The 26,214-nt window shown below is 40.8% G+C and overlaps 1 protein-coding gene across 2 annotated transcripts in view; it reads right to left on the bottom strand.

Annotated features, from left to right (window-relative positions):
* LOC100917453 (core histone macro-H2A.2) overlaps positions 1-26,007 on the bottom strand; it is a 56,121-nt gene extending 30,114 nt beyond the window's left edge. The window contains exons 1-2 of one of the 2 annotated variants that reach the window (XM_031956833.1): positions 25,839-26,007; positions 1,490-1,723 (exon numbers count right to left, since the gene is read on the bottom strand). In XM_031956833.1, coding sequence (XP_031812693.1) covers positions 1,490-1,661 — 172 coding nt within the window. In that variant the 5' untranslated portion in view covers positions 1,662-1,723; positions 25,839-26,007. Of the gene's footprint in view, positions 1-1,489; positions 1,724-25,582 lie in introns of both variants that reach the window. The other variant, XM_031956832.1, reaches the window with a different exon arrangement.
* Between the last annotated feature and the right edge of the window lie 207 nt (positions 26,008-26,214).

Here is a 26,214-nt window from a genome sequence, read left to right on the forward strand (position 1 = left end):
GTGATTTAGGGAATTATAGAAAGATAATGGAGAAGAATCAGCCAGCATAGAAAAGTGTGCCAGTAAAAGTCCATTTGTCCTTGGGGTGATAGCTGTACCAACAAGATCATATTTCCATTCGACACAGGATTTCAGTGCTTTCTGTGATTATAATGCAGAAATTTGCTTTTTAAAATAGGTTTCAGCATAAAGGAGCTGTGAGCTCAGTTTACTGAAGCATAATTGTTCTTGCAGTTCAAAATGCCAAAGAGACTCAAAGTCCGCGGCTACTAAGACCCTTCAAAGAGCCCGGGATAAGAAATAACCTTCGTCAATTTGCTAAGGCCATTTATCATTAATCTTAATTCACATCATCATAATGATTATTCCAATCCCAGAAAAGAGATCAACTGTCGATCCTCGGAAGAAAAACAGAGTAGAAGAAACAAACCAAAGAAATGTCTAGATTATGGCACATTTTCTTTTTTTTTTGAATTGAGTAGCTGTCTCCAAATACAAATAATTTTGGGGAAAGAAGGCAGTTGGTTTCCTTGCTTGGATAACAAAAAGGAAAGTAATCAAAAATCAACAAGGATATCTCTCAAATATAAAAATTATATTCATGGCAAGATCTTTCAGTTTTGTTGGAAAATATTTTTCTAAAGGAGAAAGAGAAAACCGACCATCTATTTACTTATTCTGACACAGACTAATATAAACTAGATGAAATAAAGTACATTTATGACTAAAATGAACATATCAGCTCTGGGGGATTTAAAAATGGACACTGTCCTTTCCTTTATAAGATTCATATTTTATTGAGCACAAACTTAATTTTTATAAATTGGCTTTCAGTAGAAGTGTACTGTGGAAGCTTGCTGTTTAAAGGAATCCAGTTGTAAAGACTTTTATAAAGTGACTAATATAGCCTCAGTTTCTATTTTGTGCAAGATCACATTTTTAGCTATACACAACTCCATCTACTATGACTGGGGAAACAATATTACTTCAATGTAAATTTGTCTTTAATGTACAATTTTAGTTTGAAAAGCCCCATGTTCGAAATCTAGTGTGTCAGATAATTAATGTCATAATGTAACAGGTTCTTGTTTGTTTAGTTTTACAATAGTTGGGTTTGTTGATAATGTATTTGTCCCGCTGTTAAAATTAGGGTAATATGCAGGGCACGCTTGTGGGTTATTTGTCGGGTGGGAGAGGGTAACACACCTGTAACAGTCTAGATATTTTTGTAGATCTCGTGCCCTCTATTTTAATTCTGTGATTCCTCTGCCTTTTTATTCCCCCTTAAGCCCTGTCATTTCATTATAGGGTACTTCCTTTGGCTAAAAGACAAGCTCAAATTCTCTAATCCATTAACAGGAGATTTAAAATAATCAAAAGATAATTTAAACGATCCCTCCATAAATCGTGTCAGATAAAAGAGTGAGAGAAGACTTCTAAATTCAGTCCAGGAAGCATATTTTCATTTCTTGACATTTAAAAATTTTACCTGCAAGATATTCTATGACAGCTGCCATGTAGACGGGAGCGCCCACACTTATTCGGTATTTGAATGTTCCTTTCTTTAGGTATCTCATCATTCTCCCCACTGGGAAAATGACACCTGCCCTGGCTGAGCGAGACAGTTTGGACATTTTCTTCTTCCCACTTCTGCCTGACATCTTGCTGCCGTTTTCCTCTCACTTTGCTTACTTGAGAATCCTCGGTCGCACTGACCACAACACTGTAGAGGAAAAGAAAAATGGGATTGAGGACACGTTCAGGGAACAAAATAGTTTTCAAAAGCAGGGGTTGTTAACCTTTTTTGGGGGGGAAGATCACAGACCCCTTTAGCAGGCTGATAAAGCCTCCTCTTCTAGGAATGATTCATATAAATGCATAAAATAAATAAAATTAAAGAATATCACAAAGGAAACTAATTATATTAAAATTCAGTTGTCAAAAAATATTTTTAAAAGCCCACAAGTTTAGGGACCTCAGATTAAGAACCTTGTAGTCCAAAGCAGAGGTGTCTCTTCACGTGCATCCTCCAGAACACAGCCGAAGCAGATTAAAATGAAACCGGGAATATTTAACAAGAAAAATAAAAGCGATAAATGTGTGGCTTTGTAAGGCAACATGCAGCCCACAGGGCAGCCCATATGTCTATCCTGATTCTAATTAAATTGGATGCCACGGGTCCAAGGCAATTCTGTGGCTTCTGTATAAAACCTGACCCAATTCCAAGGTAGCCGAACAGCGGACTTGACAACAAAATGGAGTCTGCAGCTGCGGGAGCAGGGCATGGAGGAACAGGCCAGCCAGGAGGCCCAGCCTGATGAGAGAGAGCTTTAGCTCACGGCCTGCTGCCCTAGCCCAGCATCCACACGGGCTCAATCAATGGCGGAAAGAAAGAGAAGCGTGGAATGACAAGAGCGGCTTCTCCACAATCGTTTCTGCTCTTTTCTGTTAGACGCTTTTGGCTTTTAAAACAAATAACACGTAGTTCACGTGCCCGTGACTTTTTAAATGACCGGATCGGAGAAACATGGCTCTTGGAGCTCATACACGTTTCTTGGATGAAAAGCACTCCCCAGCCTCTATTGGAATATTACTTACTAAGAGAGCCGCGATCGGAGGGGAGCAGTTTCACCGTATACCTTAATGCATCTTAACCAAACATTACGGGGTAAAGGCAGCAACTGGCATCATTTAACAACCTGCAAGCATCTGCGCCTGAGCACCTGGAGCTGCCAACGTGCTCGCAAAGGAAAGATGACCTGGGAGGAAACATCGCCATTTCATTGCTGCCGAGAGATTTCCAGCACAATGCTGCAAAAGTCAAGTATGTAAACACTGTTATTTATGGAAGTCAAGCGTCTTTAAAAGAAAAACAAATCATCTGCTCATGGGCAAAGTCTTAGCGGGAACTGAAGTGTGCACACTGAATTTAACCTCCTGGATAGGCTTCGAACACGTTAGATTCGGTACCGGGATGAGGAATGGAACCTTGCTTAGGACTCATAAATCCAAGTATTAAGTATATTCCAGCAGGAGTGTGAAAAAAGAACTGACATTTTCTTTAGAAACATGTTAATGCCTCAAAGATAATTGCTTTTGGGGAGGGAGCATTTCAAACAACCGCTCACAAACAATGATAGATATTGATGAAATAACAGTAAAGCTGATACTGATGAAACACTTCAGGTTTGCAAAGCACTTTGCATCATCTCATCTGAGCTTCCCAACAAGCCCAAGAAGTAAAGCATTTTAGGAGAATGTAGCATGGTACAGAAAGGGCGCTGGATCTGGAACCAGATGCCCAGTTAAAATCCTAACCTCAGTACTTGTTATCTTTGTGCCCTCAGGCAACTCACTCAGCCTCTCTGTATCCTAATTTCTTCATCCCTAACAGATGGAGAATAATCCTTGAAAATCTAGATTCATACGCCCAAAGGGCTATCAAACTGTGCATGCCCTTTAATTCAGCAGTGTCTCTCCTGGGCCTATATCCCAAAGAGATCCTAAAAAAGGGAAAAGGGCCCACATGTGCAAAAATGTTTGTGGCAGCCCTGTTTGTGGTGGCAAAGGACTAGAAACTGGGTGGATGCCCATCAGTTAGAGAATGGCTGAATAAGTTATAGTATATGAATGTTATGGAATATTATTGATTATAAGAAGCCATCAGCAGGATGATTTCAGAAAGGTCTGGAGAGACTTACACCAGTTGATGCTGAGTGAAATAAGCAGAAATAAGCAGGAGATCATTGTACACAATAACAAAATTATACAATAATCAGTTCTGATGGACTTGACTCTTTTCAACAATGAGGTGATTTGGGCCAGTCCAATGGACTTGTGATGGAGAGAGCCATCTGCATCCAGAAAGAAGAGTCTGGGGACTGAATATGGATTACAGCATAGTATTTTCACCTTTTTTGCTGTTTTTTGCTTGCTTTTTGTTTTTTCTCATTTTTTTTCTTTTTGGTCTGATTTTTCTTGTTTAGCATGATAATTGTGGAAATATGTATAGAAGAACTGTACATGTTTAACATATGTTAGATTATTTGCTGTCTAGAAGAGGGAGTAAGGGAGATGGAGAAAAAAATTTGGAACACAAACTTTTGCAAGGGTGAATGCTGAAAATTATCTCTGTGTATGTTTTAAAAATAAAATGCCTTTTTTTAAAAAAAGGAAACCTAGGTTCACCTTTATATGATGATGACGTATTGGTGGGTAATGAGGCTTTCCAACCATTTAAAACTTTAAAAGAGCATGGTGACATGAGCTATTATGATTTTGCCTGCATTGTTAAAACATGATAGCTTGAAGCATCAGAATGACTCTTCACTACTTTCTTATTCTATATGGCATTTCGCTATCCAAAGCTGTGGATCTGTGTTCTTTTGTGTGGCAAGTAGCATATACCATCTCTAGTTTCAAAAAGATGGGGAGGGCCTGGCAGTGTTCCTTCTTCCACCTTACACAGCTGATTTTCATTAGGTAACATACTTATAGGCAGACCGTCTTTCTATTGCCTACTGGGCCACTCATAATTTTGATTCTTTGATGATAATGACGGTATTCTCTGACTCATAGTCTTTCAGTATTAGTGAAACAATAATGGTGTTTAAAAAGGTGATTTTTGTTTCAGGGTTGTAGTAGCAAGGGATTTTTAAATGCTGCATGACAACCCAAATACAATGCGGCCCACTTTTCTCTTCTAATTCAATTCTGCATCCAGTTCATTGTCTGCCTACACTCTCTTTCCAATATATATGCAGTTATGGGTTAACTCAATGATTAATCAATTCAAGATATATGCATTGATGGATTAATTCAGTGGGCTGTCCATTCTACTATAGATTAGTCTGGACAGTGGGCATTCTTCATCCACTTGGTTTTCCCTTGTGGACTATTAGGACAAAACCTAAAGACAGGACCTCATTGAAGAAGTCCCAATCTTGCAGGTCTTGATGAAATCGGCATAACATCATCCACAAACATGAGGATTTGGAGGATTTCTCCATCTTTAGGCAATCCTTTTTTCATCTGAATTCAATAGTGTACATCCTCCACAACAGTGGCAAACAACATAGGCAAATATATATCGCTGTTTTATGCTGTATCCAATAAACAAAGGTCAGCAAACAGAGTCCAATCTGATGCTTCATCAGAGGGATTCTGACTTCTCAGAAAGCCCAGGCAAGTGCTATTCTGTTGGAAAGCTTTGAGTCCAGGCTCTGGAAAAGACTGTGTCTGCTTCAGACAGCAGCTCTAAAGGGCCATCCCCAATATTTGTCAAAGTCAGGGAAAGAAAGAAAGATCCCATAAACCTTATTTGGCAATAAGTCAAGACAAGGTAAGAAAACAGAATGCTACTACCTTAGAAACTCTTAATTTACAGTGTGTTCTCTTCTCTCCCTTCACATCTCTGACTTGGAGCTGAAACTTGAAGGAAGCTAAAAGTCAGAGAGAGAGTTCTATAAGAAATTTTTCTATCTCCCTTAATTCTGGTCCATTCCTTCTGTAATTTATCCTATATGTATCTTGTTTGCATGTTGTCTTTGCCCATTAGATTGTGAGCTCCATGAGGTCAAAGGTTATTTCCCCCCTTTCTTTGTATTTCTAATATTTTGCAAAATGTTTGGCATTGTTGGTGTCTAATAAATACATATTAGTTTAATTTTTGTTCTGTGAGTCTCATTTTTTGTTATGCTAACTTTATAGAATGGAGAAATATACTATGTGTAAAAACTGATCATCAAATATTTATTTAATATCAATTATTTGTGAAGTATTAGGTAGGTTAGACCTTTGGATATTTATTATGTTTCTTTCAAGGAAACTGCAATACTGTCCATTATTTAACACACATAAAATTAAACTGAATTAAATATGAAAGAAATTATTATAAAGGTTGATACAATTTAAACCTATTTATATGCAAGACCTTTTTCTGCTGCCAACTTTCTGTAACTAACTTCATCATGAATTAGCAAAGAATAAGCTTTGTTGAGGAAACACATCATGTAAAATATAGAAAGCACTTACTGTGCAGAATAGTACATAGACATAATACATATACACACACAGATATAAGACCCAAAACCTTGTGTTTAAGGATCTAATACATCCATGGAAATACGAGAAAACCACCACGTAGTGATGAGAAGCGTTCTGCTCTCTTCCCAACGGAGATGTGTTTACAATGGAGATGGCAGCCAACGGGAAGACGAGATCTGAGACTTAGCATTGGCTCTACCATCAACTATGTAAACCTGGGCTAGTTAAATTTTCTGTGCCTCAGTTTCTAAGTCTAGAGGATCTCTAATCCCCTTCCAGCTTTAAAATACTATGATTCCTTGGAATTTATTTAAATGCAAGATGGTAGAAGGCTTACCCTCTTTTAAAAGAAACCAGTTTCTAAAGTTCTGGATATGGATCACGTTATCAATAGTGAATGAAATATCCTAATTTTTGTTACTAGTTGGAAGAGGGAGTTACAATGAGAAAGGAAGGTTGCTGAGGAAATCGTTCCTTGGTTGGTGAAAAACCAATGGGGATGTTCATGTACGACATAAAGCACATACATAATGATCCCAATGGCCCTTCCATCTGAAAGAAAGCTTCACGGAACACAAAATGATTCTCTTTCATGCAAAGAGAATAATCAACAGTACATAGTGACAGGAGTAAGGGATAAAGCCAAGCTTTGAGATTCCTTGGGCTAGTAGAGATTCTTTGCTAGTTCAGTTAAGACCAAAGTCATAAGCCCTGTATTTTCATCTTACTTGGACCTGGGTGAATCTGATACTTTAAAGCATTCTAAGTGAAAAAGAGAGTCAAGATTTATCTTAAAGTGACATAAGGACTGGGGCAACCAGGTGGTGCTGCATTGGATAGAGTGCCAAGTCTGCAGTCAGGAAGACTCATCTTCTTGAGTTCAAATCCAGCCTCAGATACTTATTAACTGTATAATCCTGGGCAAGTTACTTAACTCTGTTTGCCTCAGTTTCCTCTCCTGTAAAATGAATGGGAGAAGGAAATTGCAAACCACTCCAGTATCTTTGCCAAGAAAACCCCAAATGGAATCAAGAAAAGTCAGACTTAACTGAAATTGAACAGTAATGAATAACAGCTGACGAGTATAAGGACTAGCAAATCATTTATATCTAGCATATAAATGCTTGTTTAAATCTTGTTTTAAATTAAACCCTTCTTTAAACATTCATACAAAGGTTAATGATTAATGATTATGCTTATTGTGCTATTTTAACATTTACATTTTTATAGAAAAGGCATAGTGGAATTTAGCATATAATGAATATTCTGATTCAGTTATGCACATTTGAAAAATCTTATTAATCCATCAGTCCCTGCAACTGTATTCAGGCACCACAGGACCCCAGGCCACTTTTCCAAAGTCTCAGAAGACACTTACATGGCGGGTCTATACTGTGATCGCAAATGTTAAAGCATGAAATCACAAAGTCATTGTAAAGAACAGGGTAATCAAAAAATTATAGAATAAAACAAATGCAAAGAAATCTAGATATGTGCAACCAGAAATCCAAACCATGCCCTTTTAAGGGATATCTGACAGCATCCTATGCTGTAACAAAGCTTTATTATATTGAGTGATGCATAATTTGTGAAAAACTGGTCATCAGCTGGGTTGGAAACATTTTCACTCTACAGAGATGTTCAATGTAATAAAATCAGATCTCTGTATAAATATTGTGAGAGGTAACAGAGAAGCCATTAGTCAGAAAGACCTGGATTCAAGACCTGCCTCTGAGGTATATGGGCTGTGAGACCCTGGGCAAGTAACTTTTATCTAATCAACCAACACTTATGGAGAACCTGTGGGCAGGAGATCATCATAATTGCTGCTGAATCTATTAAACAAGTTTGAGACAAAGTCTTGGGTTCAAGGAGTTTTTGATAAAGAGCACAAAAAGTTATTAGACACAGGGGTAGGATGAAGTAAACTTTGGACATGAAGGCAGAAGCTCTGGGTTTGTGTCTTGGTTTAATTTATTTAAATGTATATGAAAATTTGTATTTATTTAAATCAGCCAATCAATTAGTCAATCGCTTCCCCAAGCTCCTTTTTCTGATCCACAAATGAGGAGGTTGGACTTCAATGAGCTCTTAAGTTCCTCTGAACTCTCCAAATCTGTGAGTGTATGAGATGTTTGGACTTACCAACAACAGAAACATATAATATTTCAGTCTTCCTATGTCATAGTAGAAAAATCTAGTCAGAGAAAAATTTTTATTTTACATTTTAGCAAGTACAATTTTATGTAAATTGATGGCTTAACCAAGGACTGGCCATAGCTGATAGGAGAATCGATAAGAACCATTCAGACAATCCCAAATGGGCAATATTGGGTCACAGCGTTCAGGCAATGCCATCTGTGCCACTTGGGGGATAGTGGTGGTAGTAATGACACAAATCAATGCAGTTCTTAATAACGAAGATGAACAATTCAGAACAAAAGTAAATTTTCTTAGCAAGATTTATGAGGATAACAGAGATCCACATTGGCATTTGCATAGCTAGTATGACTCTGAAAGAATAAATTAATTAAATCGGTCTCTTTGATAGGCAAAGAGACAGGGAAAATGGCATAAAGTGAAGATTTTGAATAACTGTGCTTATATTTGAGAGACAGATATATTGCTTTTAAGGATAGCAAGATATCTGGCTGTTTGCACACTAATTTTCTTTTTAATGTAAACAGATCAATTTATTTTTGATCTATGAAATATGAAAAGTGGATACATAACTGAATGCTAAAATACTAATTTTTCTTTTAAGAAAATGGCAATAATCTTATGAAGCCCTTCCTGATTCCCCAACTGCCAGTGCTCTCTTACTCAAACTACCTTGGATTGAACTACTTTTGTTTATTTTTTTTATATTTATTCTGGATAAACACACACATATCCACATATATTATATATTCAGGGATAGTACATATATAGGTTCATGTACATATTTATAACCATTTATAAATGCATGCGTGTTAGTCAATCAGTTAATAAACATTTATAAAATACCTACTAAGTGGCAGCCACTTAAAGTACTGGCATATAAGTTCCTTGAGAGTAGGACTTGTTTCATTCTTTGAGTTTATATCTTTAGATCCTGATTCATTGTAAGTTGGCTTAATAAATACTTGCTTATCAATGCTTGTTTATCAAATGATCAATGAATATTATGTCTTTAAGACCCAGAATGACAAAGAAATGCAACTGAGAATGGCAAAGGACAATTCCTTGAAAGCCTTTTTTTGTGAATTCGTTTAAAAATTATGCTAACTTTTTAAAATTTAAATTTTAAAGAATAAATCTGCTCAATACTGCCCTTATTATGATTTCTGTACAGAAGGGAGCTGTGTGGGTTTTAAATTTTAATGTTCATGTCTCATATTTAATCTGTTGCTAACAATTTTAATTTGTGCTAATTAATAAAATAAAGCATGGAAACATTTGTGATTAAAAAAGGGAGAAGCAGCTAGGTGGCACAGTGGATGGAGCATCAGTCCTGAAGTCAGGAGGACCTGAGTTCAAATCTGACCTCAGACACTTAACACTTCCTAGCTGGGTGACCCTGGGCAAGCCTCAGAAAAGACAAAAAAACCCTAACTGAAAAGATTATACACACATGCTCTTCAAAAACTAGTAATAACATATCCTTATTTTTACAGCTGTTGATAAAGTAAATACTGATTTTGGGGCTATATAAACCCACTTAAATAGTATAATACCTCACATTTATAAAGCTCTACAAGATTGAGGAGGCACTTTTGATAAATTATTATCATTGGATTCTCACAGCTGTTCAAGTAATGTATCACCTAGTTGAAAGATGAAGAAAGAAGACTTTAGGGACTGTCCAGCCAAGGTCTCATCACTAAGTAAGTGACTGAATCAGGACTTAAATCTTGATTCTTCTGCCTCCAAGGTCAACGTTCTCTCTATTCCACCATGATTTCTAGATCCCTGGCTATTATCATTTAATAGATTGAGATAGGACTCTTAAAGCTTCTGAGATATAATTAATTTCACAGGCCTGCTGAGTTGAAGGGACCTCAGGGGCCAGCTGACTTCTACAACAGCCCTGACAAGTGGCCATCCAACAGACAGTGTAGGGTTGTAATACTTACTTAACATTAGTTCTGCATTATGTGCTAAATCTCTGTTGCACTTTAGAAGAATTTAAAAATAACGATGAAAAATAAAACACAATTTACCATGAAGCATCTGTGCCCTGCGAGTTCAATATTCCATCCTACAGGGAAGAAACTGGACTAAATAAAAGCCGTGAAGAGCCAGGAGTGAGGTTTAAACAATCCACCAAATATAATCTTTTTTTTTAAGGTCATAAACTCCTCTTAAATCATTTTCTACCTTACAGAATTCTTATTACTTTGCCACTACAACTATTCAAACAATATGACTGGGCTAGCATTGTTTGGTAGCTGTAAAAACTAGACTCGATGCTAACAGTAGAATCATTTTGTCTGTTATACTTCTATTTATGAACCCCTAAAGGCAAATCGTTATTGGACAAGTAATACTTCCCAAATCACTTTCTAAGGCCACCTTTTAAGCGAATGAGAAGAGTCAATAATTTTATAGTCTTTATGCCAAAGTATATTAACAATGTAAGCAGATCCATGTGACATGTGATTTTATAAAAATTACATTCAGATTAAATTAGCAAGAGGGCATTAGAAACAAATACTTTACCTGATTTATTTAAATTACAGTGTTTCGGTAACAAATTATTCCTTTAAAAATCATTTCAAATAATTTTGACAAGACAAAAAAACTACCTCATGCTGTCTAAGTGACAGTGGGTTAATAAGCACAGGTTCAAAGGAACCTTGGTGATCGATCATTTAAACCCATCCCTTTAATTTTCAGAGAAGGAAACTGGGAACTGGAATCTGTTCAGTCAATCATCCCTGCTGGGATGGTTAGAAGGCTGGGAAGTCAATGTAAGAAATCTAAGCCTTCTGCTTCTACTCCATAAAATAAGTTTGATGATGAGACTTCAAAGTGTCTGTTTAAGCTGAACCGAACCAATAGAGAAAATTAATTATTTCCATTTCCCAGTGTGTATGGATTATTACTTGGGCTGGTCCTGAACACTAATTTTGTTCATAACAGAGTTATGTTATGAACCTAAGAAGAGAGTCAAGTCAAAAGAAGTTTTAAAATACATGCTTTAATGGAATACAGTGGCAAAAACACTGGTGTTGGGGCAAGGAAGCTGCATTCAAATCCTGTCTCGAATACTTACACATCTGTCTCTTCCTCTCTAAAATGGAAATAATTCCTGTGAAACTTACTTCACAGGATTATTAAAAGAAAAGTGAGCCAAAAGCAGAGATATCCTTGAGTCAGATTGTTCAATTTTCAGAAGCAGTTACACCTCTAAAATTGTCAAAAGTTACAAATCAGGGTTTAATTAATTGCTTTGATTGTTTAGAATTAAGAAAATTATGGAGAAAATGTTAACACTCAGATTAAATTTACAAGTGTCATGCTTTTTTCTTTTTCTTTTTCTTTTGTGGGGCGGGGAGAAAAGCTGATTTGAAATATCACCAGCACACTGCTATTTATAAGTCTCCAAGTGCTACTTAGATGTTTGAGCTATTATTATTGCAGAAAACAAATTTTCACAATGTCCATCCTTGTCCATCCTTCTGTCTGCTTTTTCTTTCCTGTGACATTAATAATCATGTAAATTATAGAAGCTGCAAAACTGTTTTGGAAATAGACCTAACAAGCATAAAGAGTATATAAGTAAATAAGTATATAGCTAGCCATAAAGTACTGCTTTTGTGATACCATAGTCCCTCCAAGTAGTCACAGAAACTGAACAAAGGGAGGGAGGAGCCACATTAAGTGATGAGATTCTTCCCTAAGAATCATTAAATGTTATCAACTACAAGCTTTAGGCAAATCAAAACAGCCTGTGGTTTATTTTTTTAATTCAATTTTATTTTAATTTCAGTTTTAAATTCTTTCCTCTTCTTCCCCCTTCTCCACTCATTGAGAAGGCAAGAAAAAGAAAATCTACTGTAAATATATCATGTAAAACAAATTTCTGCATTAGCCAGAATCCAAAAAGGAAAGAAAAAATATTAAAGAAAAAGAAAATATGCTTTAATCTGCACCCTGAGTTCATTTGCTCTCTATCTGGAAGTGGGCATCATGTTTCATCAAGAATTCTTTGGAACTATGATTAGTTACTTAATCAGATTTTCTAGCTTATTTGAAGCTAGATCATCTTTACAATGCTGATGTTACTGTATGAAGGATTTTGGTTCTGTTCATTTTACTGCATCAAGTTTATAAGTCTTCCCAAGGTTTTCTAAAAACACCTCCCCTATCATCTCTTACAAGACAGTGGCATTCTATCACATTCATTTAACTTGCTCAACCATTCCCCAACTGATGAGTTTTCCTTCAATTTCCCATTCTTTGCCACCATAAAAAAGCTGCAATAAATATTTTTGCACATATGCATCCTTTTCCTTGTTCTCTCTGTGGTCTAGACCTAGTGGAATCACTGTGTCAAATGGTGAGCATGACTGCATAGCTTTTTGGGTATAATTCCAGCTTGTAATTTCCATTTTAAAAAGTTCTACTTGCCTTATGTGTTCTCTGAATGGAGAGCCTCTCCTCCATTTTAAAAGAAGGAGACCTCCACCTCATCTTGCCACTTTGTTCCAAGAAGACAAGAGCTCTTGGAAGCAGCAGGAATACAGAATTTGGACTCTCAGGTATCAATGTGACCCCTGGCTCTGTGGCTTACTGCCTATGTGACTTCTCTGGGTCTCAATTTCTTCCACTATAGATTCATAAGATTTTAACCATGAACTTGAATTTTAAAAATTCTGATAACTGTATTTCATTGTTATTGGTTTCTTTTGTAATCCTACACATTTATTTATTTATTTATTTAAAAACACAATTCTGAGAAGGGCTTCACAACACAAAACAGTCAACAAGCATTTATTAAACACCTACTATACGCTAAGCAATGAAGAATCTCCCTCCTAGATGTTCTTTTCATTTCCTTCCAAATCCATACCCCATGATTCTAAGATATTAGGTAAAACATTATTACATAGGTTGAGATCACCCACTAGCATAGTTTTGCTGTCTTAACTTTGTCTCTAGGAACTTGGATGCTATACCACTTGATGCATATGTTTAGTATTGATACTACTTCATTATCTATGATACCCTTAGCAGGATGTAGTTTCCTTCCTTATCTTTTAATTAACTCTATTTTTGCTTTTGTTATTTCTGAGGTCAGGAGTGTTACTCCTTATTTTAAACATTACCTAGAACTAAATTATAAATGTGAGAGATAATCTTAAGTGACCAAAATTTAGAATGAAAAATCTTAAATGAGGTCTTTAAAGCAAAATAAGTCTATATAATCTTTATAACTTAGAGGCAATTAGGTGGTACAGTGGATAGAGCATAAGATGTGGAGTTCAAATCCCATTCAAAAAAGACCTGAGTTAAATCCAGCCTCAGATACTTTCTCTGAGACCCTCACAAGTGTTTTTGTTTGTTTGTGGAGGCAGCTGGGATTAAATGATTTATTCAGGGTCACCCAGCTAGGAAATGTTAACTATCTGAGGACATATTTAAACCCTTTCTGACTTTATGGCCAGTGCTATCCATTCTGGGGCTAGCTGCCCCAACCTTTGCAAGTTAATCTCTGTCTAATTCAGTTCCCTCAATTGTAAAATGGGGAAAATGACAGCACTCGGAGTTGGTATGGGGATATGTGGTAGTATCTGTAAAGTGACTTAAAGTGCCATTGGTGATGCTGACACTAACTCTTCTTTCTTCCTCACAATTTGCCTCTTTTCCCAATCCAGGGACCAGGGGGTTCTCAGATGATTGGCTGCCAGGAAAAGGGAGGTGAGAAGCCGTGGGCCACACGTGCCTTTTGTGTCTACAGGGTTGGTAAGAGGGCCAGGCCCCACAGCTTCTGTTCTACAGCTTCCTACCTCATGCCTTAGTCGTCAGTTTGCCGCAGCCCGCAGGCAAGTGAACTGGTCCTTGGGCCATCTGGATGCAGGCTGCGCTGAGTGAAGGTAGAACACAAGGCCCATGCGCAGCCTTTGTGATTAAGGGGAGAAGCCCTAAGCCAACCCACAAGCCATTTTTTGATTGGTCTGGGTACTACGGCTTCCTAGATAAGCTACCTTTTGTAAACCACTAATGTCTGAAAGATGTGAAATTTGCATCTCCAGGAATTACCCAGTGGGCTGTGCTACACGGGTGAGTTATCATTATGTTATTATGAAATAATATCAGGCAAGTGACTGGTCAGCTTAGTAGCCCCGCATGACAGTTTATGCAAGTAATTACAGAAAATCTAATAATGAGAAAATGAGTCTTGTAGAAAGGGTTAAAATTAACTTATCACTTCATTAAAATTCTAAAGGGCTCATTAATTTAGAATCGAGTGTGTTGGAGTAGGGAACTTGGTGAATCACCAAGTCTAATCTAAAAGTCAGTATCTAATTCTATGTAAGTTTGCTCAAGTGGATCTAATTTTGGCTACTATTTTGTATTTTTTCACATTATTGAGCACCAAATGTATTCATAATAGTGTGTATATATTTCTATTTGCAAATTTTCATTCAATATCCCATTTAAATTAAAGCTTTTCTATAGTACATAATATAAACTTATTTGGCAAAAAAGGTATTGAATTAGTCAATGTAATGGCTATTAACTTAATTTCTCACTAAGAATTAAGTTAAAGGCAGTGACTGTGGGTATGTAGTCCTTAGTGTTTATTTATGTTTATTAATCCTACTGCTTTATTTATTTAATTCTGAATGGAATAGAATAGAGAAGCACATCAGAATGGTGATGTATAAACATCACTGTGTGCAGAAATATGGCCAGTATCTGCTCACCATTCTGTCATATAGTTCAACTAAATACAAAAAAAAAATGGCTTATATCAGGGGAGTCTTAACTTTTTATGTTATAGACCCCCCCCCCTTGACAGTCTGGTGAAGCTAATGAACTTATTCTCAGAACAATTTTTAAAAATTGTATAAAAGAAAAAGCACAGCCTTGCAAAGGAAATCAATTATATTAGAATAAGGATATCATTTTTTTTCCTATCCAAGTTCATGAAATCCCTGAAATCTATCTGTGTGGTCCCCAGGTTAAGATTTTCTTGCCTATATACTACTCATTGTATAGATAGAGGATCTCTCCTTTCTACTAAATTAAGTCTATCGTTCTACTCAATAAATGTCAGAAATATCATTTCATAAGGGAAGCAATGCCAGCGTTGTATGTTGAATCAGTCTGTGTGAAAAATCACAAGGCCCTTGATACCACCCCTTGAATTTCCCATGATCATTCTGCATTTCCAAGGTCACGTTATCTTATCGCAGGTTCTCTATCCCTTTTCCTTTCTACTTTCCATACTATGCTAGGTACTAGCTGTCTAGGAAATCATTCATCCAGTCTCCTGGGGGAGAGCTGCATTTAAGAGCTACAACTCTTTCTTAGAGAGGGTAATGTCCTAGTGTGCAAATTTCCCCCAATGAAACCTTTATTTCTTACTGCAGACACACATCTCTCTCATGGGAAAGTCTTTTATGGTGTTCTTTCTTTTCTTAGAAAGATGATTTTTTAATATAATAAAAACCATTGCTAGCATTATTTGCAATGGAGAAACACTAGAAGTTTTCCCCAAAATGGAGGCTTAAAGCAAAGATGTTTCTCCCTTTATGGTTATGGCAGTGCTAAAAATGGTAGCAATAGCGAGAAGATAAGAGAAAGGCATACACAGCCTTAGAAAAGAAGAGGTAAAATTATTCCTATTTGCTGACAATATGGTGGGTTTTTTAGGAAACTCAGAAAATCAAGAAATAAATTAAGATAGTCACTTCCATAAAGAGAAATATACAAAACAAATTCACAAAATTATTATCATTTCTCTAAAAAATTATTTTCCAATATTTTGTTTTTATATCACCTTCCTCTCTGACTATATTTTTCTCCCTCAAACTCCCCCTCAAAAAGCATGTCATTCCTTATAACAGAGAACATAAAGAAACAGAGAAAAAAGCATGTCAGTCAAACCACCAACACATCGATTGAGTTTCAGAGTCTATGGAACAGAATTTTCCATTTGCACAGTCCTCCACTTCTGCAGAGAAGTTAGGGCTGTGAATACTCTTCTCTCTTCTCTAGGGATAAGCTTTACATTACAACTACAGTGTTCTGTTTCATTTGTTTGTTCTTTCCCTTTTCATTTTGCATCATTTTTTTTCTGTTTAGTGTCCTCTGAGTCTGTTCAAGTAAGTTTTCCCACACTTCTCTGAATTCTTTATAGTCACCATTTCTCATGATGCAACCAATATTCTGTTTAAATGCATGCACCACCATTTGCTTAGCTTATTTCTCAACTGATGGGCATCTACCACATTGCCAACTCTTTTCTACCATGAAAAGTGTTCCTATGAGTAATTTGATGCATACTGGCATTTTTTTCTTCCATTTGACTTCTTTGGGGGCATCTGCCTAGCAAGAGAACTTTGGGGTCAAAAGATATGGGCATTTTAATCACTTCAAAAAAGGATACTTCCAAATAGCTTTTCAAGATGGCTGGCCAATTTCCCATCTATGCTAACAGAATATTATTCTAGCTACTTTCCTGCAGTGTCTTTTTTGTCATCTTTTTCTATTTCCTGAAAATGAGTTGGAACCTCAGCATGATTTTTATGTGATTTTTTTTTTTTTTTGTTATTGGTGATTTCAAAGAAGTCTTTCATATAGTTGCTAATAACTCTAATTTCTTCTTTTGAGAATTGCTGATTCTTATTTTTTGATTATTTATTTATTTGTATTAGTTCACTATATATTTCAACTATCAGTGAATATCATTTGTGTTGCTACATCTATGATTTGGATTTATGCAGGGTTTGCAAAACACCTTACATAGGTTAACTTATTTTATCTGCACGACCTAGAGAGGTAGGCATTCTCTCTCTGTCTCTCTCTCTGTCTCTCTCTCTGTCTCTCTCTCTCTCTGTGTGTGTGCAAGTGGGGTTAAATGACTTGCCCAAGGTCACACAGCTAGTCAGCTTTAAGTATCAGGTCACATTTGAACTCAGGTCCTCCTGACTCCAGGGCCAGTGCTGTACCCACTGTGCTATCGAGTTGGCCCAGGGGGGTAATATTCTTATCCCCATTTTAGAGATGAGGAAAGCAAGGAAGGACTCAAATTTGGGGTTTCCTACCTCTAAGTCTAACACTGTCCACAGAGCCACTCAGCTGCCTTTCTTTATTAGACATTAATGAAGTGCTTACAGACAAAGTGGAAATGTCTGCCTTTAAGGAGCTGACCCTCTATTAGAGGAGACAATGTATAAGTAAGTACAGACTAGTACACTCTGGGAAGTTGTACTAGCAGACCTTATCAGAGATATTTGATGCAAAGATTACCCACCTCTCCCCCCGCCTCTAATTCAATAGATTTTTTTTTAGTCTACCCAAACCAAAGAGGAAATAATAGAGAGGAAAATCCCATTAAAATTATTACAAAATGCACCGGGTATTTGTGAATCTATCTACCAAAATACATCCAAGACTTATAAATATTACAAAATGCTCTCTAAAGAAATAATCATTTCAATAATTGAAGAGATATTAATTATTCATGGTTAGGCTGCAACAGTATAATAAAAATGACCATACCATGTAAATTAATTTATAGGTTTAGGGCTATGGAGTACTTCAGAGACTTAAACCAACTCATAACAAAAATTGTCTAGGATCTCATGGTTTTGAGGAACAAAAGGTTTTGAGTTTTAAGTGAAACAGAGCAAAAAAGAGGAGGAATAAGAGAAGATCTTTCAGATCTTATATTCTGTCTTAAAGTAGTGATCATCAAAACCACTGATGGTACCGTAGAGAAATAGATAGTAGATCCATATAGAAATAGATCAGTAGAAAAGATAGCCAAAGAATAATCAGAAATAATCAAATTCAATTACCGAGTATTCAATAAACCTGAGAACATGAATTACTTGAATCAACCAGCCAATCAATTAATTAGCATTTGTGGAGCATTGTCTGTGTTGGTGCTGTCCTGGTTGCTGCATCATGGAGACAAAAATATGAATGGTCTCTGTTCTCAAGAAGCCCTTATTTTATAGGAGGAGGAAACATGTAAATGCAAATTCCTATTTATGTGTATATGTATCTACACATATACACAATACATACATGCATATAAACTCAGAACAAATATAATATAAAGACAATTGTTTATAAAAAACTCACCAAGGTAATTAGGGAATTGGAGATACTAGCTTTGGGAATATGAAGAAAGATATTAATCTTTTAACACAATGTTGGCAAATTCAAATAGAAATGAGACCACTAACATAAATAGAAGGATTCCTGTGGGTCACATATTAACTTAGAAAATGACACATTAATGTGATCTATGATTTGTTGTATTTTAATTTATTTTGTTAAATATTTCCTCAGTACATTTTAATCTAGTTCAGGCTGCACCCCGGAGTCTCGTGGGTCACATGCAGCCTGTCTTTGAGGTGTCTGACCTTCAGTAGGGATTCCCCAGACATGATATGGTCAAGCAAAGGCAGAGTGAAAAGAGGGACTCCTGCATATGAGGAACAAAGAAAAGTCCAATCGGATCAAAATCAACAGGCAGGGAACGAATGCGTTACTAGGTTTGGAATACAGGTTGGGGCCAAGTTGTGAGTAGAGTTTCTACTTTATCCTTGAGGCAAAAGTGAGACTTTGGAGTTTATTGCGTAAGAGTGTTGAGTAAGAGCGCAATGGGTTTAGGCAGGGGATGAAGGAGGAGGGGAGTGAGCTGAGACCATCACACAGGGCCAGATGACAGGTGACCAGGCCTGAACTCTGCTGGTGGCTCTGTAAGGGAGAAGATGATGGATGGGGAGAGACTGTGGCAGAAGATAGGGAGGCTTATCGGATACAGGGCACCAGGGGAAGAACTGCTGGGAAAACGGAAAGATGGCTGGGGGAACTAGCTTGGGCACGGCACCTTGTAATGCACAGTGAGCCCCAAATGGACGCACAACCTGAATGTGACATGTCAAACCCTTAAAAAAGGCAGGAGAGGACACGATCCAGCTCCTTCTGTAGTCATGGCAAAGAGAAATCTGACCCTGGTTAGCACATGGACTCGAAAAGCTTTGGTGGGAGCAAAATCAACGAGCTGGGCAAGGAGAAAAAGCTGACTGGGAAAATCTTTGCATCAGCCTTTCTAACAAGGACCTACTATCCAAAGCTACCCAGGCAACACATAGATATGCCCTTAAGTCCCTTAAGTCCTTTGGTCACACACACACACACACACACACACACACACACACACACACACACACAATCTCTCTCTCACACACACACATACACATACTCTCTCACACGTTTCTTAAAAAGAGTTGAAAACTACAAACTATGTGAGAGATGGTACCAAATCACAGATAGCAGAAGGACACAAATGAAAACTCAAGTTTCTTCTTACACAGGAAATGGGCAAAGCTGGCAACAGTCAATGTTGGAGTGACATAAAGGGAAGACAAGTAAATTAATAAAAATTAATCCTGTATCGATTGTTGGAGCTATAAATTATTCTAACCATTCTGGAAAACAATTTGGAACTGCTATTTTAAAAAGGGACTAAAATATTGATATCCCTTGATTCTGTGTTGCCATCGAGGAATACATCCAAGGTTAGATAGAAGGAAAGAATCCCATCCATAGCAAAATATTCATAGCAGCATTTTTTTCTCCTGCAATAGCAAAAATTGAGAAACAAAGAAAATGCCCATAGATTGGGGAATTGCTAAACCAAGGATTCTTAATTTATGGCCTATGAACTTGTAAAAATATTTTGTTAATATTATAATATTGGTTTTCTTTGTACTCCTATGTGTTTTATTGTATGCATTTAAAAAAAAACACTACTCTGAGAATGGATCCATAGGCTTGGTCAGGCTTCCAGAGTTCATGGCAGAAAAAAATTATTCCAGAACTCTTGGGATTGAAAAATTATAGCACATAAATGCAATAAATTATCATAGGAACAAATCTGAAGAATTGAGAGGAACCTAGAAAGACTTACATGAACTGATGATGAATGTAGTAAACAAAACCAGAAAAATGAGATATGTGATTACAATGTAAATGGAAACAACAACAATAAAATGAAACTGAGTCCTATCATTCTAATCACTAATCAGGGCTCTTGTGAATAATTTCAAAAATATAGCTTTCCCAATTCTTTGTGGAATTGGGAGAGTATAAATACAGAACACTGCAAATATAAAAATTGGTTTTAAAAAATTATTTTTCTCTTTTTTTCTTCTAATTTTCATTCTAAGGGATGTCTTACTGGGTAAGGAAAGGGAAGGATAAGGGATATATTTAAAAATGAAGGTGTTATAAGAAAATGTATCAATAAAAATAAGATTAAAAATAAAAATTATGTTATAACCAAGCCTAAATAGACATTTATGAAAGCCTATGTTTATTCTATTTATCTGTCTGTTTATAACACTGTTCCTATGACATAGTCTTCCTTAACACCATTTCACCTGTATTTTTTGCAGAACAACTTAACAACTTTAAAGTAGCGTAGAGTGAAGTTTTGTTTCTGCCTTAATACTGTTTATAATCATAAAATAATTTAAGACCAAACACTAGGTCAACTCTTTCTTTATACTTGTCATCAATTCTACCGGTGAGCCTGGAGAAGTAGAAACCTACCAGGAACCTTAGAGCCAATGTTATTAATATTTTTGGTATGGTGGACCTTCTGGCAATTGGAAGAAGCCTATGAAACCTTTCTCAGAATCATGTTTTTAAATTTGTAAAAATTATACAGAATTACAAAGGAAATCTATTATATTGGGAAAAATTTTTTTTCTCTCCCTCCCCCCCCCCCATCTAGATCCATGGACCCTCTGAAAATCCACTTATATTGACTCTAAGGAAAGAATTTTTGTTTTAGACTGCACATAATTGCAAATTGCCCAGCATGAAAGAAGACATATCCAAGGCCAGGGGCCTATTGATAAATGTTTAGCAACTGGATGAAGAGGGGAAGGAATTTATACACACACTTTTAGTTGAATCTCCATTATTCACATTGTCTCTATCACTTTCTTAAGTCTAGGCAATCAACAAAACAATCAATCAAGCATTGATTTGTAGCCTTTGCAGATTTCCAAGGTGTAAATACTCACATTGAAAGTGAAACAATCAGATCTCATTAGGAATTGGCTTCAGCACACTTCTGTGTGAGTTTAACCTTGTATAAGCCTCCATTGGCTAGGACAAAGTTATTTTAATTTGAGATCCATATCCAATTCCAAACAATATCCATTGTTGTTTTCTTCCTAGCTTGAATGAGACTTTCTGTGTACTAGGAGGTATATGATAAATATTTTTTGGATGTACAAATGAGTGAAATCAATGCAACTTTTAGTCCTGGTCAAAAGGTATTTGGCTTCAGGATCATTTCTTTTTCCTTTCAAGTCTTAGAAAGCCTCCTTCAAGCTCTTTTACTCCTCACTACCGGTTCACAGCTAGGGTAGCATTCATTCAGTTCTTAATTGTGCCTGTCTGTACCTTGCAGAAAAAATAAAGACCCTGATTCTTCTCCCCCGTTGCTAGAAGGCAGCGTTTTCTCTCCTAGGTCCAATTTTCCTTAAGCCCCTTGCTTCATTAACATCCTTCCAACTCTCTCCTAACTTATCTTGTATATCTGCCCACTTTCCCTCCAATTTAACTAGACATTCATAGTCACACAGGGAAGAATTCCTGGTTAACCATCGTATATCCTATTAACTAAACAATGGTGAGATCCAAAGAGGAATTCCTCCTAAAAATAAATAAAATCTAGCATTTATGTAGAGCTTATTTGCACAGCGCTTTACAAATGTTACCTTTTTTAATTCTCACATCCACCCTGTGACATAAGTGCCCTTTCCCCCTTTTACATGAGGAAACTGAGACAGAGGTTGAGTCTCACTCAGGGTCACACAGCTATTACGCGTCTGAGATTGGGTTTTAACTCAGTTCTTCCTGAATGTAGGTCCAGTGCGCCCTCCCTCTCTCCGTCTCTGTCTGTCTGTCTCCCCAGTGTGGAAGAGAAACCCCTGAGTTTTTGCTCCCCTGCATGTCTATCTGGGGATTTCCCTCATTCCCAACCTCTATTGATAATATCCAATTTTCCAGGGCACTTATTGAAATCGAATCTTTCTTAGTCCCAAAAGCATTCTTTAAAACAACGTTTTTTCAAGCATTCTTCTGAAGTGTCCTCTTGAATAGCACAAAGGGTGACCTGAAGCTAAGATTTATCATGGTGGACAAGCATACACAGCCAATTGTTTTTCTTCAGTCTTTGCAGAGAAGCACCAGAGATTGGTTGAACTTGATCTTGTGGCCAAAAGTTGGCTTCTTATTGGTCTAGAACAAATCACTGAACCTACTCAGGAATGGTCCAACACTTTGTTCAAGATTCTACTCCAGTAAAAAGGTGGAGAATTTCAAACATCCTTGGGACACAAGGGGAAAAATGCTGGCGGGGTCGCTGCAGTTTTAACGGCTCTATTCTCTGCGTGAATCGTGTCATGTTTCATTTGTTTAAAAATTCCTTAAGATCGGACTAACTCACATCCTTTGCTAGCAGGAGACAGTGAAAACAGACATAGTTGTTGGAGAAAATGAAAGGGCCTCCTGCCCACTGTGAAAAGCTAAATAAATAAATAAAAACCCTCATAAATCTGAGAAATTGGATTGGATTGCTGAATGCTCAGATCATGTTTCTTAGATCATAATGAAATCAAGGAGTTTCTGAAATAAGTAGGCATAAGACCACTAACAATAGCTATATTATGGCTTCAGTGATTTCAGGTGAAATAGAAGAGGGGGGAGTACAGAAGGCTGTATTAGGTGCAGAAAGAAAAAATCTGGATAGTGAAAGGGATGCTCTCAAGTGGTTAGGGGCCTGATTTAAAATAAACTTCAAAGGTACTCGCTTCAGTCTAAACAGATTCTTCATTTGCGATCTAATCTTATGCTCCAGTAGTATTCTTCAATTGTTTGGAAATCTAAAAAAAATCAGAAAACTCAGCTTGCAATACACAAGAAGCATGAGCCAACCTCAGCAAAAATCACATAATGAGAATCGCATAGGGTGGCTATTTGTACCTCATTTTTAAAAGTGGTCTCTTTGCCAGCGATAATATGCCGGGATGCAGCTTAACCCCCCCCGCCGTTTGTCTCTCTGTTTCTGACAATCTGAGAGGCAAGCAAGCGCCCTTGAAGACACAATAACGTGTTTCCGAAACTCCTGAGGATTCACAAAGCTCTCCCCTCGCAGGACCCTGGCAGGTGGCTAACGGTGCCCTAGGCTTCCATCTTATTGTTGAGGAAGGAAGGCCGAGGTGCTCAATGAAATGATTGGCTTAAGTTTAATGAAGAATATCGCCAAAAAGTCATCTGGACCCCAGAACTAGAAGCCTGTTTTGGATCTTTCTGATTTGGTCCCGGTCCAATTTCTGCCCACTCCACAATTCTGCAGCTTTCTAGACTTCACTCCCAGCCTGCCTCACGCACTTCGGCCGGATGGTTCGCGAGATGCCCTTGGAAGGGGCCCCTCCACACGCCCGAGGAACCTCGCCAGGAGCGACCCGAGGCTCCTGGGGTCTCGGGGCGGGAAGAAAGCTCGGCCAGCCCCCGGATTTTAAGCTCCCTCCTTTTAAAGGGAGGAAACTGAGGCTCTGGGAGGGCGTGACGGGCTCCAGATCGCGGCTCTTGCCGTGCCAAGCTTCTCCCTGGGAGCCTTGACCAAGGCCGGCTCTGACCCCGGGTCTTCCTCCGGGGGGCGAAGAACGCGGGGTCGGGGCGCCCGATGCCGGGGAGCGGCTGCGGATCCCCGTGTGACCTTGGGCCGCGGTGCCCCTTGCAAGGAAGCGGGGTTGGGACGGGGCAGGGCTGTGCGGGGCCGGTCCCCAGCCAAGGTCACGCGGGGAGGGAGCCGGGATCCCCGGCGGCCCCCGAGCTCTTGCCCGAACTTCTCGGCGATCTCCGGGGCCTTTCTGGAGCGATGAGGGCCGGGGCCGTCCGACCTGAAAGTCCTCCCGCAGTCCCGGGGATTCTCGGGGCTATCTATGATCCCCAAGGGAAGGGAAGGGAAGCGCTCAAGGCGAGAAGGGCGAGAGGCGCCCCCGGGGGGGGTCGGGCCGGGCCCGGGCCCCCTCAGCCCCCGCAGCCCCCGCGCCTGGGCCAGGGTGGGCACGACGTGCGGCCCGAGGGCTGTCTCCGGGAAGGGCGGGGGGCGGGTTCTAGTCCATCGGCCGTTTCACGGATTTAGGAAACTTAAGCGCGATGGGGTGGCGGCCGCGGCCGCGGGGTCTGAGGGCAGCGCGCCCCCTCCGCGGGGCTGGGCCGGGCGGACCCGCGGGGCGCCTTTCTCCGCCTTCTCCCAACTCCAGCTCCCGCGGGGGCCGGCCCGGGGAAGGGGCGCGCTTGCCAGATGCCGCCCTTCCCCCGCCCCGCCCCCGGCACTCCGCGGCTCAGCGGGCGGCCGCGTCGGGGAGGGGGAGGGCTGAGGCAAAGCCGGGGTTCGCGCGCCGGCTGGACGCCCCCTCCGCCCGGATCCCAGCGGGCGGCCGGGGGGGGGCGCGAGCACAGAACGCTGGGGTCCGTCCGCGCGCTTGCCAGGCGCCTCCCCCAGACGTTCGCGGTCTCGGCGGGGGCTCAGGGGGGTTCTCGCTTGCCGAGCGCCTCCCCCTTTCCTGTGTTCCCCCCGCTTTCCCCCGCGCCGGGCTCCTTTTCCCGCGCAAAAGGCCGCCTTAGCCCCCCGGCAGGGCCCGCCATTTCCAAGCCTCGGGAACCCGAGCCGCCCCGGAAAGGGAACCTGAGGGGGAGATCCAGCCCCTCCCCCGCAGCCGGTGTCGGCCCCCCCCCAGCGCGCCCCCCCCGCCTCCCCCCGGCCTCGGGGCCCGGCCCGGGCCTGCCTCCGCGCAGCCCAGCTCGGCGCATCCATCATCGCCGGCGCCCCCATTGTCAGCCTCGGGGCCCAGGCGCCCCCCGTCTCCGGCCTGGCCCCGCGGGCTGCAAGCACGGGCTCCCGCCTCCGGCGTCCATCCAGGGCTGTCACCCGAGCGGCCGTGCCTCCCCTCCTCCCCTGGCCCATTCACCTGGGGGCCGGAGAGCCTGGCCCCCAGCGTCCAGCTCTCGCCCCTGCGGGCCCAGGCGGGCTGGGGGCGCCCATTCCCCCCGCCCTCGCTCTCTCCCCTCCCCCACCCCGGGCGTCTCCATCCTAGCACCCTGACAGCCCAACGCCCCCCCCCCGGGGGCAGCAGCCTCGTTCTCGCGCCAGCCGCCCCCACTCCTCCCCCCCGCCCCCTCTCACACCCCTCCCCCGGCCCTGGCCACAGGTAGGAGGCGGGGGCGGGAGCTGCCCCGGGGGACCCCGGCCCGTGCAGCGCCCCGGGGAGGCTCTCACCTGCGCCCCGGCCCCGGCCCCGGCCTCGGCGGCCGGGCCCCGCAGCGCCTCCCAGTCAGCCCGCGCGTCCGGCTGCGGGCCAGCGGCCAAGGCCAGCGCCGTGCTGCGCCCGGTCCCGCGCTCCTCGCTCCGCTCCTTTCTTTCTTGCTGGCGAGGGATGCGCGCGTCTGCGTGTGAGGGCGCGCGTGTGAGTGTGTGTGTGCGTGTGAGGGCGCGCGTGTGTGCCAATGGCGGGCGCGGCGGCGGCTCTGCTCACCAGGCCGGGATCCTCGCTGACGGGGGGCGGGGAGGCGGGGGCGGAGAAGCCCGCTCGCTCCGGCGCCGGCGCCCGCTCCTGGGCCGCCTCCTCCCGACCACCCCTAGGAGGAGTCGCTGCAGCTCCGTCACCCCCGCAGCCGAGCAGCCGCACCGCCGCCGCCGCGCGGCCCCCGCCCGGGGAGGGGGGCCATTGTCCCGCGGGGCCGCCGGCAGGGGCGCGCTCGCTGCCCCTCACCTGCTGGGCGGGGCCGCGGCGCTCCCGGGGCGGCCGCCGTCGGCTCCGCGGTGTCCGCGAGCGGCTGCTTTCTGTCTCCGTCGTCGTCACCTCCCCGCCTCGCCGTCAGTCCTTCTGTCTGTGCCTCTTCTTGTCCGCC

This window comes from Sarcophilus harrisii, chromosome 2, assembly GCF_902635505.1.
Source record: "Sarcophilus harrisii chromosome 2, mSarHar1.11, whole genome shotgun sequence".
Lineage (NCBI taxonomy): Eukaryota > Metazoa > Chordata > Mammalia > Dasyuromorphia > Dasyuridae > Sarcophilus > Sarcophilus harrisii.